The following is an 18,670-nucleotide window of genomic DNA, read 5'->3' on the forward strand; positions in this document are numbered from 1 at the left end:
TGCTGCATTTGCTCTTCTTCTATGTGGAGTGGCTCCTCCGCCCTTCCTGGGCTTTCATGACCTTGACACCTTTGAAGGGTCAGTATATTTTGGAATGTCCCTAAGTTTGTTTTTGCCTAGTGTGCACATGAGGATGGCATCCTGGTTAATGCTACCCCTGGGTGAAGCCGTTCTCTAGACCTCCCTGGTCTGGTCCTGCAGACCTCAGTGAGTACACATCTCCCACATCGCCTCAAGGCCCAGGACCAGGCTCAGTCCTCTGTGGCCCTCCGAGGGCTCCCTTCTCCCTTCTGAGTCCTTGTCAAGCCTGGGAAAGGAAACCTCTGCTTAGTGGGTGCCTTGCCAACTGTCTTAGCCCCTCCCGGCTTCTGAAATAGCAACATTCAGACCCGTTGAGAGCTAAGGAACGGATTGTCCCTGTAGCAAACATGTTTATGCAGTGGCTTGTTATCCAAGGGGCAAGAGGCATGGGATGGGGCCCGTCAGCCTCACTCTGGGATCCTCTGGCATCTGAACCCTAGGAACAGCTTCTGCCAGCATCTCTGTCTTCTCCAGAATCCACCTTCTTTTCCAGCAAGTTTCTGTAAGACACCCACAAAAGTATTTTGCCAGATGCCAGGAAGAAAATTTCTTGTTTTTCCAAATGATGAAATAACTGCACTGATGCTTGACCCTGGTTCTGATTTTTGGATGCATGATTTAGGAAAAGGCATTTTTTTGTTTGTTTGTTTTCTATCTAGACCTACTTTTCAGAGCTCTCAAAAGGATGAAATATTTTAATACCAGGACAATAACTCTGCTCTGTTCTGCTGGGTTTCAATGGTCCTCTGGGAATAACCAGTCTCAAGTGGAACACAAGAATTGGACACCTGAGCAGAGATGTTGTGAGACAGTTGAACGCTGCAAAAGTCCAGAGGGCAGAAACGCATTTTCCAGAGTGGCTATCCTTAGCTCCCGGTGCTCTTGGGAGACACAAATGCTTTAGAAGAGGCAGCAACTCGCAGGCCAGCTGGGAGATCAGAGGAGACCAAGCAGGTCAGGAGTTGGGGCGGTGTGTGGGGAAAAGGGAACTCTCCCTCTGTTTCCCAGACGGGGCAGATGGAGGACTTTACAGGGAACAGCTAGCCTTCCCACCATAAACTTCTTTCTTTGGTGATTCTGAATCCTCCTGGACTCCTGATTTGCTTTTTTTTTTTTTTTTTATTGTGGTAAAATATACATAACATAAAACTTGCCATGTTAAGGTGTGCAATTCAGTCGTATTAAGTACACTCATGCTATTGTGTAACCATCACCACCATGCATCTCCAGAACTCTTTTCATCTTATAAAATTGAAACTCTGTACCCATTAAACAACAACTCCTAATGCCTCTCTCCCTCCAGCCCCTGGCAACCCTATTCTGCTTCCCATCTCTGTGAATTTGGCTAGTGTACTTGCCTCATATAAGTGGAATCACACAGTATTTGTACTTTCATGACTGGCCTATTTCATTTAGTGTAACATCTTCAAGTTTCATCCATGTTGTAGCATGCACAAGGATTTCTTTCCCTTTTAAGGATGAATAATATTCTATTGCGTGGAAATGCCACATTTTGTTTATCCATTCATTCATGATGGACACTTGGGCTGCTTCTACCTCTTGGCTATTGCAAACAATGCTGCTGTGAACATGGCTGTGTGAATATCTGTTCAATCCCGAGCCTCTGGTTTTGCACCTTTGACAGTGAAGTCATCACAGAGGAGAGCTGCCAGGGCTCCAGCAGGACCTCAGGAGCCTTGACCAGGCAGCTCTTTGCTCTGTCCATGTGTCTCCAGAGGGTCCCGTTGCATGACCCTGTCCCTAGGGGCCTGATCAACTGATTGAGAAAAAAAACCTTTGTCAGGATCACAGATGACTTCAGAAGCAGCAGCTAAACACAGCATGTGCCCACCTGCTCTTTGATGCTCAAATCCCCCATCCTGGTCTCCATGGTGAGGAATTGGGCTGCAGACACTACCCCCTGCCCCTGAGAGACACATGATGGTGATGGACACTCGATCTGATGTGGAACAGGCTCAGCTCTGTCCTGCCAGACTCAGAGCAAGACTTGGAGGGGAAGGTGGGGGAATGGGGGGAAGCTGAGGTTGAGAAAGGCAGTGCCTTTCAATGCCATGGGGGAAAAGGCATTCTCTTTGCTTCCAATGGGGGGACAAGAATTGAAGTCCGCTGCCTTCAGGGGTGTGGTAAATATCCCAGGATTTCAGGTGAGACCATGAAGGACCATGTCCTAGGAGTAAAAGGGAACTGAAAACAGACCATTTTCAGAAGCCCAGCTTTGAATTTTTAAAGAACTAAAAGAAAGTTATTAACAACCTAGAATTCTATAGCCACAAAGATATTCTTCAGAAATGAAGGCAAATAAAAACATTTTCAAAAAATCAAAAAGGAGTAAAACTTTGAAAATTTACAAAGATGGAAATGGTTTGGAGTATGTTCTCTGGTCACAGTAGGCAATTATAAAAAATCATAATTTAAAAACCTCTAACTGCCTATAAATTTAACAGTATATTTCTAAATAATTCATAGGTCAAAGAAGAAATAAAAAAGAAAATAATAAAATTCTTTGAATTGAAAGATAATAAACATATGACATATCAAAACTTCTGGGATACAGACAAAGCAGGGTTTAGAGGAAAATGTATAGTCTTAAATTCACATATTAGAAATACTTGGTAGACACTTGAAGAGAAAGGAAGAAGACTCAGCTAACCACCTAGGACAGGGTCTCCCATAGAAGTAGACTTGTTTAGTAAGGAGATAGCTTTTGGAAAAAGTTAAAAGTTATATAAATAAGATACAACCAAAAATAAATACTAAAAAATGTTCTTTTGAGAGGGGAAAGGAAATGATCTCAGGTGGAAGAAAAGTAATGTTGAAGGAATGATGCTCAGCAGAAAGATAAATATATTGGTACATCCATGTGAATAGTGAAGATATAAAGCAGCGATAATATTGTTTTATGGGCTTTCAAATATGTAGAATTTAAATACATGACAATAATAACATATAAGGTAGAAGGGGGAGGGGCAAAGGAGTAATAGTGTCCTAAGATTTTCCACCATCTTTCAAGTGGTAAAAGTACTAATTTGTGATAGATTCAAGTCAATCATGCTCATTACAATTGCTAGAGTTACTCCTAAAAGAAGAGTAAAAGAAGGAAAAACTAAACTAAAAGCCACTGAGGGGAAGAAATGGAATAATAAAAAGATCTCCAATAACCTAAAAGAATGCAAGAAAAGGAAAAAGAAGGAACAGAGACACATGAGATGAACATAAAACAAATAGTAACATGGTATATTTGAACCCAAGCATATTGGCACTGGTAATACTCATCAATGGTAATACTCATTACTCAATTGTAATAGTCATCAGTAATCAGTAATATGAGTAATTGTAAATAGAACAAATGCTCCAAATGAAAGACTCTTAGACTGGTCTAAAAGAAACTATTTGATACTTACAAAGACACACATTAATTAAGATACCATTTGAGAATAATAATATAAAGATATATTGTGAAAATACTAATCAGAACAATGCAGATGTAGCTCATCTGACATAAAAGACTTTAGAACAAGAGGTATAACTTGGGATAAAAAGGTACATCTCATAATGACAACAGGGTCGGCCACCAAGAAGGCATAACAATTCTTTTTGTGCAAGCACTTAATGAAACCATCTCAAAATACATAAAGCAAGGACTGTCAGAAAAAAAGAATAGGCAAAAATCACAATCATAATCATAGTGAGAGATTTCAACACATCCTTAAGTAACTGGCAGAAAAGACCAAAACCAAATCCAACACCAAACCAAACAAAACTCAGTAAAACAAAACGAAGTGAAAAGAGTAAATCTATAGAAAGTTTCCACAAAATGGCCTTACTGAGATAAATAGAGACCTAACTCTACACCTAAAAAATAGAGAACACACATCCTTTTCAAGAGCACAAAGGACATTGGTCATATTCCAGAAAAAAAATAAATCTCAGCAAACTTGAAGAAGAGAAATAATGACAGATATTCTTCGGCTATAGTGGACTTGAGTGAGAAGTTGATGAGAGAAAAGATAATCAGTTGGAAATTAAATAACACAGCTTATAATAGCCCACAGGTCAACAAAGAAGTCTCAGTGGAAATGAGAACAGGTTTTGAAGTGAGGAGAAACCAATCATTGGCATGTCAGACTGGGAGGATGAGGTCACATGTACTTCTGGCAGGGAGGGTCAGGCAGTGGGAGAAAGGCCTCTCATACACACGCTCCCCTCCCCCCCTGCTGGCTGTGCGCCATGCTTCCTGGGCCCAGCGGGTGATGTGGGCTCTGCCAAGGTCACGGGCAGGCTTGGCAACTGCCTCCGCTCCCCGGGAATGGGCTCTGCAGAGTTCCTGGAGGTTCCCTCGTCCCTGGTAATCTTTTCCTGCACTGCATGAGGACAAGCTGGGTGGACTCAAGGCCCCCACAGTGGGGCTGCAGCTGCAGGAGGGAGCAGCCCTGCAAAGCTGCAGGCAGCAGGCACGGTGCAGGCGTGCCTGTGGTCCCTAGGCTATGTTACCTCCTGCTCTGCCTTCCGTATGGAGATGACAGGAGGGACACAGCAGGGGACTGGGGAGAGGCACTGGACAGAGGCACCGGTCACAGGGAGGTGGTCAGCAGCTCGGGGCCCCTAGTGGGCCGGGCCTCACGTGGTTCAGAGCTGGGAAGGACGTCACCAGCGGTAGCCGCCACTGCCTCCTCCACTGAGCTTCCCCAGCTCCCAGTGTTGACACCGAAGACAGCTATGTTTCAGAAGATGCTCCTGCTTGGGGGGCTCATCGTGCTGGGCACCCATGTCTGGACCATTCATAAGGAATTTGTAGACATCAGTAAGAACCTAGATTTTTTTGTGGCATCGGTGCAGTTTGCTGTGGCTCGGTTCAATGACGACAATATGGAGGAGTACACATACATGTTGCTGGAGGTCGGGAGAGCCCAGCAAAAGGTGAGTGGCATCATTTTGTCCATTCCCAGAGCTCCCTTCCTGGATGAAGAGTCCTCAGCCAGGCACAATGTCAGCAGGGACTGGCTGCTGCCCGCCCCTGCAGACGGAGGGGCTGTGGACCGTCCCTCTGCACAGAGCTCATAGCTTTCTGCATCTCTGCCTATTTCTGTGACATTTGCCCCTTCTGTGGGTTGCACCCCCAGCCCTGAGCTCTGGGAGGCTAAATTGGACCCTCAGGCACTGAGGACCGGACTGCTGCTGCCCCACCCCAGCCACGGAGCCCCTGCATGAGCTCAGTGTCCAGGGACCAGGCAAAGAGGCTCAGTGTGCATGAGAGTTCTCAGTGTGTGTTGGGGCATGAGCGTGTGTGTTCTTGGTTTGTGTTGGGGCATGAATGTGTGTGTTCTTGGTGTGTGTTGGGGCATGAGTATGTGTGTTCTTGGTGTGTTTGAGAGCATGAATGTGTGTTGCTCTGTGTGGAAGCATGAGTGTGCGAGTTTCTTGGTGTGTGTCAGGGTGTGAGTGTGCATGTCATTGGTGTGTGTTGTTGCATGAGTGTGTGAGTGTGTTGTCCATGTGTTTCAGAGCATGAATGTGTGTGAATGTGTTATTGTTCTGTGTGGGAGAATGAGTGTGTGAGTTTGTTGTCGGTGTGTGTCAGGTGTCAGTGTGTGTGGGTGTGTACTGCGGCATGAGTGTGAGTGTCTAGTTGATGTGTATCATGCATGAGTGAGCTTGAGTGTGTTGGTGTGTGTCAGGGCTTGGCATGAGCGTGTGTGAGCGTGTTGGTGTGTGTAGGGCATGAGTGGGGACCGTCACCTCCATGGACTACTGAGGCCCAAACACCGTGAACATCATAGTCAATTTTCAGGACAGTGTTCCACCCTGCACAGACTTCCTGGCTATATTAGTTTCTCTCTCTGGGTTCTCTGTGAGTTTTCATGGGCCTCCATATTAGGAAATGACATTAATTTTCCAAACCTTTTCATTAAAGCCTAAGACACATACACCGCAGCATGGTACACATGTGCGTTCAGCTCGGTGCACATTGGCAAGATGAGCACTGTTGTGCAGTGAGCTGTCATGGGACACAGAACGTTCCCGGCTCCCAGGAGCCTCGCTGTGATCCGATCTAAATTCTAGTCCCTAATGGGATCTTGGCATTGTGGTTTCTAATCCCAGGCATCGGTCTTACCCATTTTCCTACTCTAGGTAGAGGAATCACTCAGCAGGTACATCCGTGTCTCCCAGATGCGGCCCAGCCACGTGTTGGCTCAGTCCGTGTTGTCAGGTGTGGGCGCGGCACGAGCAGGCTCACTGCTGTGTGGGATCCCACTGTGTGAACGTGCCACACCCTACATATTCATCCCTGTCCATGTGACCGCCAGGTGTTAGCCACTGGGAAGAGCCCTGCAGCCCAGATTCCAGAGTGTGTTTTAGGTGCACTTAATGGGCACATTTCCCTAGACCCACAGAGAAATTGCACCGGATGCATATCCCTACATAAATGCACGCGCATATTCCAGTCGTTTGCCCACTTTCAACTTGTTTCTCTCCTGTTTCATTGATTTACGAAAGGCAAATATTGAGCAGCTGTTTGTATAATTTCTTCTTGGCAGACATGGACAATGATATTTTTAATGGATTTGGAATTGGGCCGCACAACTTGTAAAAAACATGAGGAAGACATCGACAATTGCCCATTGCAAGACGGCGCAGGAGAGAAAACGGTCTGAGAACAAAATCAGCCCCAAAGCATTTTGAATCTTTCAGGAATGAAAACAACCTCTAGGGGGGCTTTGGGAGGAGGCTCAGGAGAGTTGTCAGGGGTGATCCTGGGGCAGAATGAGGGCTCCGAACCCCTCTCCCTCTGGTCTCAGTGCTCTCCCACAGGAGACAGGAGGGGGTCATTAAAGCAGACAGAGCCTGGCCCCCAGCTCAGAGGCTGAGCCCTCTGCCCACAGTGCAGCCAGCTGCCCCCAGGCCACCTGTACATGTCCACAGCCTTCTCCCCTGCATGGAGCCCTCTCTCTGGGTCCCAGCCCTGGACCTTCCTGAGACCTTCCAGATCTGGGCAGATGATGCTCTCCCTGTGGTCTTCATTCTTCTTTGCCCGTGTTCCTGGAGATTGGAGGACTGTTTAGTTTATATGGTCACCCAAGCTGTCCCTCTAGTCCCTGTGCCACTAGGACATTTCTGGGTCAGTCTGAGCTCTGACACCATGATCCTATGACTGACAGGTGATCCATGGGATCTCAGAGCTTGGGCGTAGGCCTCGATCAGGGTGACGAGGTCACTGGGGCTGGTCTCACCCTCCCACCCCATCCTGTGGGGAGTCTCCCCGTGGGGTGGGTTTATAGCTGCAAGGAGGGGGGTGCCCGTCTAGTGAGCAGTTTGCTGGCTCCCCCAGAACACAAGGGTTGGGGATAGCTCCTGTCCCTGGGAGGCTGTGAGTGGACAGGATGCTTCAGGGGACAGGTGATGGCCCAGCCAGGAGCCCTTTCAGGAGTCTCCAGGCTCAGGTGGGAGGATTCAGCCACCTCTGCCCATGGTCCTGGTGGAGGCTTGGGCTTCTCAGGCTCTGCCCCTGGGTGACTATTTTTGATTTTCAGGCTTTATAGTTTTCAATGCATCTTGTCCCTACTGTATGCCAAATGCTTCAGATGCATTACATTATTTTCTTATTTTTGTGTTGCAATTATTTCATTTCAGGTTCTCTGCACTTTTGTCGTGGATGCCCGACCTTGGTTTTCTGAGTTCAACCTCCTGAACAGCACCTGTGTGCAGGAAACGTGGTGACGGAGCCCCTGGCAGTTCACGGGGAAGCCCCCTCTTGCTCTAGAGTTTGACGGTCTGAAGTCCCAAGTCTCTGCAGCACCAGCAGAATTAAACGCATCTCAGCACTTTGTGGGTCCCTGAGCAGTTCTGTGCTCTCCATACTGTGTATTTGCTGTGGAAGCTGCTGCCAGCAACACACGAGGGTGAATTTATTATCATTATTGTTATTACCGTGCTTGCAGGTGCAGAGTATTGAGTGAATCACACTCCCCATTTGATGTGAGCAGTTCATGTAGGGGCCAACTAGTTGGTTTGTGTGCTCATTCATTCATTCTCCCATTCTCTCATTTGTTCATTCATTCTTCAATTGCTCTATGCCCCCCCATTCATCTAGTCCAAAGGAAGGCAGAACATTTTGGCAGCTACCTGTGTCCCCTCTGTTTCCATCTCAGGGACCAGGCTCACAGTGGGTGGCCCTTCTGTAGAGAGGTCAGAACCACACTAAGGGGTCAGGGAAGGTAACTGAAGCTGAGAGGAGGCTCTGCTCTCTGGGGACACCACGGGCTGCATGATTGACAAGGACGTCTTCTGTATTGCTCAGACGAGGCTCAGAGGGTAGCAACTCCAGTCCCATGTTCCCATCCTCTCCTGATCCCTGAGTTCTGAATCCAGGGCCCAGCATGGCCTCCATGGCTGTCAACACCATTCCCTGCCCTGGGGGTATATGTCCCAGGGACAGGCTCCCACCCTGATGGGCAAGTTGCTCTGCTGGGGTCCTGGTGGGGGAGCAGCCTTGTGGGGGCACAGAGATGGAGCTGTTGGGGGACATGAGTGGGACAGAGAGACAAGGACAACATCACCTGGGGGAATCGGTTTGAATGGAAGAGTCAGGGGTCTTTCCTCATCCATGCTGGGTTTCTGGGGACTTTGATTTGAATGTCCATTGGTCAAAAGTCTGCCTTTTTTCTGGCCGGCCCATTCCCATGAATGTGTCATAAGGGCTGAGGGGACAGGATTTGAGACACAGCTCTGGGCAGCTCCAGTGGGCATAGCACAAGGACGGGATCCTGAGCCAGCTTTGGCCTTTCAGCCAGCCTGTGTGCAGGATTGTCACACCTCCCACAGTTTGGTCGGGCATATTCACATTACCAAGGGGGTGTGTGTGTTTAGCGGAGCTGGTCTATGGCTGGCCCTTGGCTTTGAGGGCTGTCAGGCTCAGAGGTTTGGAGCCTTGTTCATGGAGCCCAGGCCCACTGTTTGTGGACAAGGACAGCAGACCCCAGAGCTCTGGCCAGCCTTGCTCACTGATGGAAGCTCCTTTACCTTCACCTCCCTGCTCCATCAGGATGGCCAGGGGTCCCACACTTTTTAAATGTAAATCTGTAGTTGGAGTGAACCCTAAGTGCACCAGGCACTTTGGTAATGTTCTGAGTGTCCATGGCATACTCTTCAGCCACTCTTAGGGCTCAGGTACTAGGTCATTTGAAAGTTTCTCCCAGTCACCCCCATGAGCCTCCTATTGGACACCCTGGTAAAATGGGGGTGCCTAATTATGACTGTGGCTTCTCTCTGCTCGTTCTCACTGTCAACACTTTTGGGATTAAAAACATGGGTTTTCAGAACTGAAGGTTGAGCTTTGCTTGACTGTAGAAGTTACAATTCTATATGTGGTACCATCTGTACTCACAGTCTCAAAATACGTAAGTAGCACATACCAGAGCCAGAAGAAACACACCAGATCCTTAATCCTCGTGGGTGAGTTTCAAGCACCTCTCTTAATTAATCATGAAATCCACAAAGTAAAGTTTGGAAGAGACACACAAAAATTTAAGAATCCATTAAACAAATCTGATCTGTTATTCTATACACCACCACCCGCCAACTGCAATACGTGCCTTCTTTTTGAGTTGATGACACATTTATCAAAATTGAAAATATTCTCACTGAATTTCAAAGAACTGATATTACACAAGGTATATTCTCTGACCACAGTGAAATTTAGGTAGAAATTAAGGAGAGGAATATTTGAAAATTCAGCTACATACCTCTAAATAACAAACAGGTTGGAGAAATAATCCTGATTCAGACCAGCATGTACTGTTCAAAGTCCAGCTGTCATTACAGCTTTCTGAAGTGGCCAAGATGGGAGACACTGCTCACCTTGGGCTCTGAGGGCCACGTGGCAGACCGGAAGTGCACACGCTGGAGATGGATGGCTCACGTTCCCATCTCAAGAATCTAGGACTCCAAAGTTGAACCTGGAGAAGACAGAAGGGAAGAAATTACAGCAAGAAGGCACAGATGATGAAAGACAAAGCAGAGATTGACCGAAAGGATCAACAAATGCAACAGTTGGTCCTTTCAAAGGTCCAATACAATTCCTAACCCTTGGCAAGAGAGAGCTAGAATTGGAGAGGCAGCCATGACCCACCGGCCATGAAGAGGGGGTCTTATTACAGATCTTGCAGACCCCCAAAGGCAATAAGGTGACATTGTAATCAGCTTGCTGCCAGGAATGGTGAAGACGAATAGGAGCTGGGAGCTGCACCTTCTCGGTGGGCGGAAACATGGAGGCTCAGGGCCGACGGGAATCCTTGGTGGTCCACCCAGTCTTGTACCACAGCCTGCCTGAGCCTCTTGTCTGCTCTACGGAGCAGCCCAGGAAAGTGGTCACAATTGTGTCCCTCATTCTGTCCACACCGTCATCTCTGGCTGTGTCAGCCCTCCTTCAGCCATTACAACCTGTCCCCAAGGCAGTGGCCTAGGCCCTGGGACCCTTTTTGGGATCATCAAAGTACAGACCCCACAGCCAAGGAAGGGACAATTGTTGCATTGAGAGCATCCTCATGCAGCTTTGCGCCTCTGTACCTGCCCGTGTCCTGGCCTTGCTTAGCTCCTAGCATTGCCCCTGGGGGAGGCAGGGCATGGGCTGGTTCCTCTGAGAAGAGTGCCACATGACAACTCAGGGCAGAGCTGTGAGAACTCATGTCAGCTGGTGCGTGGCAGGGCTTGCCCCTCACCAGCCCCTGAGCCCTTCTTGGGCCTGTGGCTGCCTGCCACGCCCACCCCAGTGGAGCTCTTGCCTTGGACTTGGCTTCTCTCTTGTCCTGGGAATTCTCACCACCCACCTTAGGACATTAGTAGCCCTGCTCCCTGCAGGCCCGGGCCTCAGGGCAGAAGTGGCATGTGGCAAGTTGGCCACAGGTACCAGCGATGGTGGAGAGACCACCCGACAGCCCTGATGCTGGACCCTCACTCTGTCCCCTCCTGAAGCTCCCTGAGGGTGTGGGCTGCAGCCGAGGCTGCAGGGTGTGGGCTGCAGACCTGGTTCCTACCTCGACTGCTCAGCACTCAGAGCCCAGCATTACTCCTAAGAGTTCCCAAGGCTCTGCCGCTCCTGGGGTGCAGCACCAGGAAGCCAAGCCAGGTGGGCTTGAGACCTCCACGTGGGTCTCTTCAGGGCTGGGCTGGGGCTGGAGGAGGCAGCCCTGGCAAGGTTCAGGCAGCAGGCACAGTGCACGCATGCCTGTGGGCCCAAGGCTATGTGGCCTCCTACTCTGCCTTCTGTTGGAGAAGACAGGAGGGACATGGCGGGGGAGTGAAGAGAGACACTGGACAGAGGCGCTAGTCACAGGGAGGCGGTCAGTAGCTCAGGGCTTCTAGTGGGCAGGGCCTTGAGGGTACCGGAGCTGGGAAGGGTGTCACCAGCAGCAGCTGCCACTGTCCCCTTCACTGAGCATTCCTGTCCTCCAGTGACTGAGCGTCTCTGGCCTCCAGTGCCAACGCAGAGGACAGCCATGTGGCAGAAAGTGCTCCTGCTTGGAGGGCTCATTGTGCTGCAGACCCAGGTCTGCAGCTGCAGATTTGTGGACATTGATCAGAACTATGGCTACTTTACCATCTGTTTGGAGTATGCTGTGTTTCAGTTCAACGAGAACCAGGAAGATGAGTACGCCTACAAGTTTCTGCAGGTCCAGAAGAGCCAGCACAAGGTGAGTGGCCTCAGTCTCTCCTCTGTGGCTTTCCCAGGTACCCCGGACCTGGGTGGAGTGAGGCAATGCTAGGTCTGCAGGAAAGAGCAATGGCTTTTTAAATTTGGCATATATATATATTTAAAAATATAAGGTATCATTAGAAGAGCTCCAGCTCTCTGTTTTGTCTCCTTAATGAGTGTAGCCCCTGACATACAGGGCGAGAGAAGGATAGTGATAAGCAGAAAGGAAAGGATTGAAGTCAGGAACTCGGCCTTGAGTGAGGGAGAGAACAGGGTCTGGTGCTGAGGGCAGCCGAGACAGGCAGGTGGCGAGGAAGAAGCAGGAGCAGTGGCCGACAGAGCAGAAACCTGGCAGGGGACAGCATAGCTAGCCTGGGGTCTCCTCTGGGACAGATTGGACGTGGAGTGTCCTGTCACTCAGGGGAGCTGGGCTGCATGGAGCCAGACCCCTGGTGACATGGGCGTCACTGCTGAGGTGATATTCATGCAAGGAGTCGGCTGATGTAGACTGTGCTTCTGCACAGACGGGGCCCCACCCTTCCATGGCTGTTATGCTGTGTAAGAGAGAGAAACCAGCCCCTAATTCAGGATGACGTAGGGGACGTGGCAGGTGTGGTCCGTGCAGTGACGCGGGGTCCTGGGGGGGGGTGGAGAAAGTTGGAAGGGGGCGGCTATCTGGGTGGATGGTGTGAAGGTATGTCTGGATGGACCCAGCCACGGGGAGGTGTGGGAGATGGAAGTGAAGGCCGTCACGGGGAGGCCCTTGGGCTGGGAGGTGAGCTCAGGGAACAACCCGAGTGTCCTTGCACCTGTGTGCCCGGGCAGGAGGCCCTGAGGGGCAGGTGTGGGGGGCCGTGGGGCTGAGGAGCGAGGACAGGAATCCCCAGATAGTGTCCCCCAGATGCTCTGGCAGGCTCCTTTCTGGACGCTTGCCGTGTTTGCGGTGACCTGCGCAGCACCCGGGCAGGCTCGGGGCTACACGGGGCGGGTGGTCACCTGGTCTCTGGAGGTCCACGTCCCAGCTCCGGGGTCTCCATGGGGGCAGGTGGCTGCGTACTGCACTGTGTGTGCGAGGTCAGGGTGGGGGCGAGGAAGGACTCAGGTGCTTGTCCAGGCTTGTGGGGAGAGGGCACTGCCAGCTGAGAGACAGGAGACAGGAGGGGAGCTGAGGATGAAGAGGTCGGGCAAAATAGGCCACATTGAGCATTTCTGAAACAGCCCCGAAGAATGGTCACAGGTGTCCTCAGCATCAGCTTAGGCAAAGCGTTCGTGTGGTTGTTCGTTCTTGTCACCTCCTGCTTCCTTTGAATGGAACCACGACTGTGGTCTGGCACGCGGCGTGCCCGTGCCGGAGCTCTCTTCCCGGGAGAGGAGGCCTGAGGCCCGCACAGTGTCAGCGGGGCCGGGCCTGGAGGCTCCCACACCTGCTCCCCACTCCTGCAGAAGGCTCAGGGGGCCCTCCCTCCTGCCCACAGCCCACAGCTTTCCACAACGTTGCTCATTTCCATGGCGAGCCCGGGACCTGGGGAGGGAGGCTGCTGGGGCCCCCGCGGAGGCGGGCGCTGGACCTCTGCTGCCCCAGCGGGGAGCCGCGCGCCAGCCCCGTGCCCCAGGAGGGCCTGGGCGTGCATGGTGTTGCCCGTGTGTTGGGACATGAGTGTCTGTGTGTGTTGCTGTGTGTCAGCCATGAGTGTGTATGTTGTCTGTCAGGCATGAGTGCGTGTGAGCGTGTTAGTGTGTGTAAGAGCATGAATGTGTGTGAGCATGTTGGTGTGTGTCAGGGCTTGGCATGTGCGTGTGTTAGCGTGTTGGTGTGTGTAGGGCATGAGTGGGGACTGTCACCTCCATGGACTGCTGAGTCCCAAACACCGTGAACATCATAGTCAATTTTCAGGACAGTGTTCCACCCTGCACAGACTTCCTGGCTATATTAGTTTCTCTCTCTGTCTGGGTTCTCTGTGAGTCTCTATATGGGCCTCTATATTAGGAAATGACATTAATTTTCCAAACCTTTTCATTAAAGCCTAAGACACATACACCGCAGCATGGTGCACATGTGCGTTCAGCTCGGTGCACATTGGCAAGATGAGCACTGTTGTGCAGTGAGCTGTCACGGGACACAGAACGTTCCCGGCTCCCAGGAGCCTCGCTGTGATCTGATCTAAATTCTAGTCCCTAATGGGATCTTGGCACTGTGGTTTCTATGTGCAGGCATCGGTCTTACCCATTTTCCTACTCTAGGTAGAGGAATCACTCAGCAGGTACCTTCGTGTCTCACCGATGTGGCTCAGCCACGTGTTGGCTCAGTCTGTGTTGTCAGGTGTGGGCGCGGCACGAGCAGGCTCACTGCTGTGTGGGATCCCACTGTGTGAACGTGCCACACCCTACATATTCATCCCTGTCCATGTGACCGCCAGGTGTTAGCCACTGGGAAGAACCCTGCAGCCCAGATTCCAGAGTGTGTTTTTAGGTGCACTTAATGGGCACATTTCCCTAGACCAACAGAGAAATTGCACCGGATGCATATCCCTACATAAATGCACGCGCATATTCCAGTTGTTTGCCCACTTTCAACTTGTTTCTCTCCTGTTTCATTGATTTACGAAAGGCAAATATTGAGCAGCTGTTTCTGAAATATCTTCTTGACAGAGAGACACACTGATATATCTAATGGATTTGGAATTGGGCCGCACAACTTGTAAAAAACATGACGAAGACATCGACAATTGCCCATTGCAAGACGGCGCAGGAGAGAAAACGGTCTGAGAACAAAATCAGCCCCAAAGCATCTTGAATCTTTCAGGAATGAAAACAACCTCCAGGGCACCTTTGGGAGGAGGCTCAGGAAAGTTGTCAGGGGTGATCTTGGGGCAGAATGGGGACTCTGAGACCCTCTCACTTGGGTGTCAGGGCTCCTGCACAGGCCACCTGCACATGCCCATGGCCTTCTCCCCTGCGTGGAGCCCTCTCTCTGGGTCCCAGCCCTGGACCTTCCTGAGACCTTTGAGATCTGGGCAGATGATGCTCTCCCTGTGGTCCTCACTCTTCTTTGCTCGTGTTCCCGGAGATTGGAGGACTGTTTAGTTTATATGGTCACCCAAGCTGTCCCTCTAGTCCCTGTGCCACTAGGACATTTCTGGGTCAGTCTGAGCTCTGACACCATGATCCTATGACTGACAGTTGATCCATGGGATCTCAGAGCTTGGGCGTGGGCCTCGATCAGGGTGACGAGGTCACTGGGGCTGGTCTCACCCTCCCACCCCATCCTGTGGGCAGTCTCCCCGTGGGGTGGGTTTATAGCTGCAAGGAGAGGGGTGCCCGTCTAGTGAGCAGTTTGCTGGCTCCCCCAGAACACAAGGGTTGGGGATAGCTCCTGTCCCTGGGAGGCTGTGAGTGGACAGGATGCTTCAGGGGACAGGTGATGGCCCCAGCCAGGAGCCCTTTCAGGAGTCTCCAGGCTCAGGTGGGAGGATTCAGCCGCCTCTGCCCATGGTCCTGGTGGAGGCTTGGGCTTCTCAGGCTCTGCCCCCGGGCGACTGTTTTTGATTTTCAGGTTTTATAGTTTTCAATGCATCTTATCCCTACTGTATGCCAAATGCTTCAGATGCATTACATTATTTTCTTATTTTTGTGTTGCAATTATTTCATTTCAGGTTCTCTGCACGTTTGTCGTGGATGTCCGACCTTGGTTTTCTGAGTTCAAACTCCTGAACAGCACCTGTGTGCAGGAAACGTGGTGACGGAGCCCCTGGCAGTTCACGGGGGAAGCCCCCTCTTCCTCTAGAATATGACAATCTGTAGTCCCAAGTCTCTGCAGCACCAGCAGAATTAAACGCATCTCAGCATTTTGTGGGTCCCTGAGAAGTTTTGTGCTCTCCATACTGTGTATTTGCTGTGGAAGCTGCTGCCAGCAACACACGAGGGTGAATTTATTATCATTATTGTTATTACTCTGCTTGCAGGTGCAGAGTATTGAGTGAATCACACTCCCCATTTGATGTGAGCAGTTCATGTAGGGGCCAACTAGTTGGTTTGTGTGCTCATTCATTCATTCTCCCATTCTCTCATTTGTTCATTCATTCTTCAATTGCTCTATGTCCCCCCATTCATCTAGTCCAAAGGAAGGCAGAACATTTTGGCAGCTACCTGTGTCCCCTCTGTTTCTATCTCAGGGACCAGGCTCACAGTGGGTGGCCCTTCTGCAGAGGGGCCAGGCCCATGCCCAGGGCCACACTAAGGGGTCAGGGAAGGTAACTGAAGCTGAGAGGAGGCTCTGCTCTCTGGGGACACCACGGGCTGAATGACTGACAAGGTTGTCTTCTGTATTGCTCAGACAACAGCTCAGATGGTAGCAACTCCAGTCCCATGTTCCCATCCTCTCCTGATCCCTGAGTTCCACATCTGGGGCCCAGACTGGCCTCCATAGCTGTCAACACCATTCCCTGCCCTGGGGGTATATGTCCCAGGGACAGACCGCCACCCTGATGGGCAAGTTCCTCTGCTGGGGTCCTGGTGGGGCAGCAGCCTTGTGGGGGCACAGCAATGGAGGTATTGGGGGACATGGGTGGGACAGAGAGACAAGGACAACATCACCTGGGGGAATCGGTCTGAATGGAAGAGTCAGGGGTCTTTCCTCATCCATGCTGGGTTTCTGGGGACTTTGATTTGAATGTCCATTGGTCAAAAGTCTGCCTTTTTTCTGGCTGGCCCATTCCCATGAATGTGTCATAAGGGCTGAGGGGACAGGATTTGAGACACAGCTCTGGGCAGCTCCAGTGGGCATAGCACAAGGACGGGATCCTGAGCCAGCTTTGGCCTTTCGACCGGCCTGTGTGCAGGAATGTCACACCTCCCACAGTTTGGTCGGGCATATTCACATTACCAAGGGCGTGTGTGTGTTCAGCGGAGCTGGCCTATGGCTGGCCCTTGGCTTGAGGGCTGTCAGGCTCAGAGGTTTGGAGCCTTGTTCATGGAGCCCAGGCCCACTGTTTGTGGACAAGGACAGCAGACCCCAGAGCTCTGGCCGGCCTTGCTCACTGGTGGAAGCTCCTTTACCTTCACCTCCCTGCTCCATCAGGAGGTCCGGGGGTCCTGCTCTTTCAAACAATATTCCAGTTGTGTTCTACCTTGATCCACACAAAGTCCTCTTGGTTTCATTTTGCATTTCTGTGAGAGGGCATGCTTTACCCCTATCTATGGTATAGGAGAATATTTTGGCCTCATATCAGAAATATATGAAGTCCTCACGTGATTGGCACTTGGGTCCAAGGTTGTAAGTGGTTTATTAAAGATCTCTGGTTTTTAGAAATTGTGTTAATTGCCATTAGCATATTTGTGGCCCATCTTTCCTCTGGTTCCAGCTCTCACAGGAATTGAAATCATGGCCCTATGGTGTATTTCACTGAGTTGATACTCAGCAGTCACAGCCTGTGTACGGGTCTTTGATAGGGTTCGTGAATTTTGTGCTTGCCTCCCATTTTCATATGATGAGCACAAATTAGTAGATTTGTGCCTCATGTGTCAGTATTCAAGACCCGCCAGAATCCAGGCGTCTCTGTTGTGTGACCGTGTTCTAGAGAAACCTCTTTTCATTTGGTCTAGTCATTAGTTGGCTGAAATCAGTGGGGAGTAAACATATATTTGAATGTTATACACAAAAAAGTTGATGCATATTTCAAACATTCTAGATTTCCATAAGGTTCAAAATGTTTGTTATGTTTCATGGGATGCCCTGAAGTGAAGGAATATGATTCATTTGTTGGCGCCCCTCTTGAGACTGGGACTTAAGCGAAATCTCAGCACTGGAAGATCATGGGAAGCTCCCAAGGAGGAATGGAGGATGGTAGAGGAGGAGGAGGAGGAGGGAGGACCATGCTGCCTGCACAGTGCCCATTGTGACATTCACACAATGTGGATCATGTCTCTTAACCCTCACCTCAGCCACCCCCTTTTACCTCAGGGCACTGGGCAGCTACTCTCGTGTGTAATCACTGGGGTTTTCTGAACCTGACCTCAGGGTTGAGTGAGTCCTCACCCATGTCATCCATTATCTTTTTTTTTTGGACAGAGTCTCACTCTGTTGCCCGGGCTAGAGTGCCGTGGCCTCAGCCTAGCTCACAGCCTAGCTCAAGCCATCCTCCTGCCTCAGCCTCCCGAGTAGCTAGGACTACAGGCATGTGACACCATGCCTGGCTAATTTTTTCTATATATTTTTAGTTGTCCAATTAATTTCTTTCTATTTTTAGTAGAGACGGGGTCTTGCTCTTGCTCAGGCTGGTTTTGAGCTCGTGACTTTGAGCGATCCTCCTGCCTGGGCCTCCCAGAGTGCTAGGATTACAGGTGTAAGCCACCGCCCCAGGCCACCACCCCATTATCCTTTTAACTCTTGTGTTTTGGCTCCCACAGACCCATAGGCAAAGGACCCATGTCCTTTACCATTCCTTAAAAGGACAAATCAGAGACATAGTGACACTTGCCACTGCCACTTGTTATCTCCTCTTTGTGATGCTTCCCAAATATTATTTTTTCAGAACAAAATTACCCACCACAGAAACTGCTGTGGTTTATTTCCTCCCTGTGCTCTCTTAGGAGGTTACGTTGTCAGTCCAGGAACATCATCAGCAGACCAAAGCAGCAAATCTATTCCCCAAACCGTCACAGTTGTCATGAAGAGCTTCTCGTCTGGTCTCCACCTGCCCCACACCAGCCTCCATAGACCCTGCACGACCTTCCCATTCCTCTTCCAGCCTCCTGGCAGCACCCCACCCGCACAATTCTGCTCCTCTTTGAATGATGATACCTACCGCCTCTGTGGTGGTCTGTGCTTTGCGCAGATCTGTCCTATGGCCTATGGCCCTGGGCATAGCAACCAGAAAAATC

General features: G+C 50.4%; 1 protein-coding gene across 1 annotated transcript; it reads left to right on the forward strand.

Moving 5' to 3' along the window:
• The first annotated feature begins 11,594 nt into the window (after positions 1 to 11,594).
• LOC105857093 (cystatin-12-like) lies at positions 11,595 to 15,531 on the forward strand. The gene is made up of 3 exons (XM_075993390.1): positions 11,595 to 11,789; positions 14,441 to 14,551; positions 15,490 to 15,531. The coding sequence occupies exons 1-3, from the start codon at positions 11,595 to 11,597 to the stop codon at positions 15,529 to 15,531; spliced, it is 348 nt and encodes a 115-aa protein (XP_075849505.1).
• The last annotated feature ends 3,139 nt before the right edge of the window (positions 15,532 to 18,670 follow it).

This window comes from Microcebus murinus, chromosome 16 (genome assembly GCF_040939455.1).
Source record: "Microcebus murinus isolate Inina chromosome 16, M.murinus_Inina_mat1.0, whole genome shotgun sequence".
In the NCBI taxonomy this organism is placed as follows: domain Eukaryota; kingdom Metazoa; phylum Chordata; class Mammalia; order Primates; family Cheirogaleidae; genus Microcebus; species Microcebus murinus.

Excerpts from the sequence above, each read along its gene's own strand:
- LOC105857093 (XM_075993390.1), top strand. The coding sequence starts at position 11,595 with ATGTGGCAGAAAGTGCTCCTGCTTGGAGGGCTCATTGTGCTGCAGACC. Across the intron at positions 11,790-14,440 it reads TCCAGAAGAGCCAGCACAAG|AGAGACACACTGATATATCT; the intron begins GTGAGTGGCCTC and ends TCTTCTTGACAG. Across the intron at positions 14,552-15,489 it reads ACGGCGCAGGAGAGAAAACG|TTCAAACTCCTGAACAGCAC; the intron begins GTCTGAGAACAA and ends TGGTTTTCTGAG.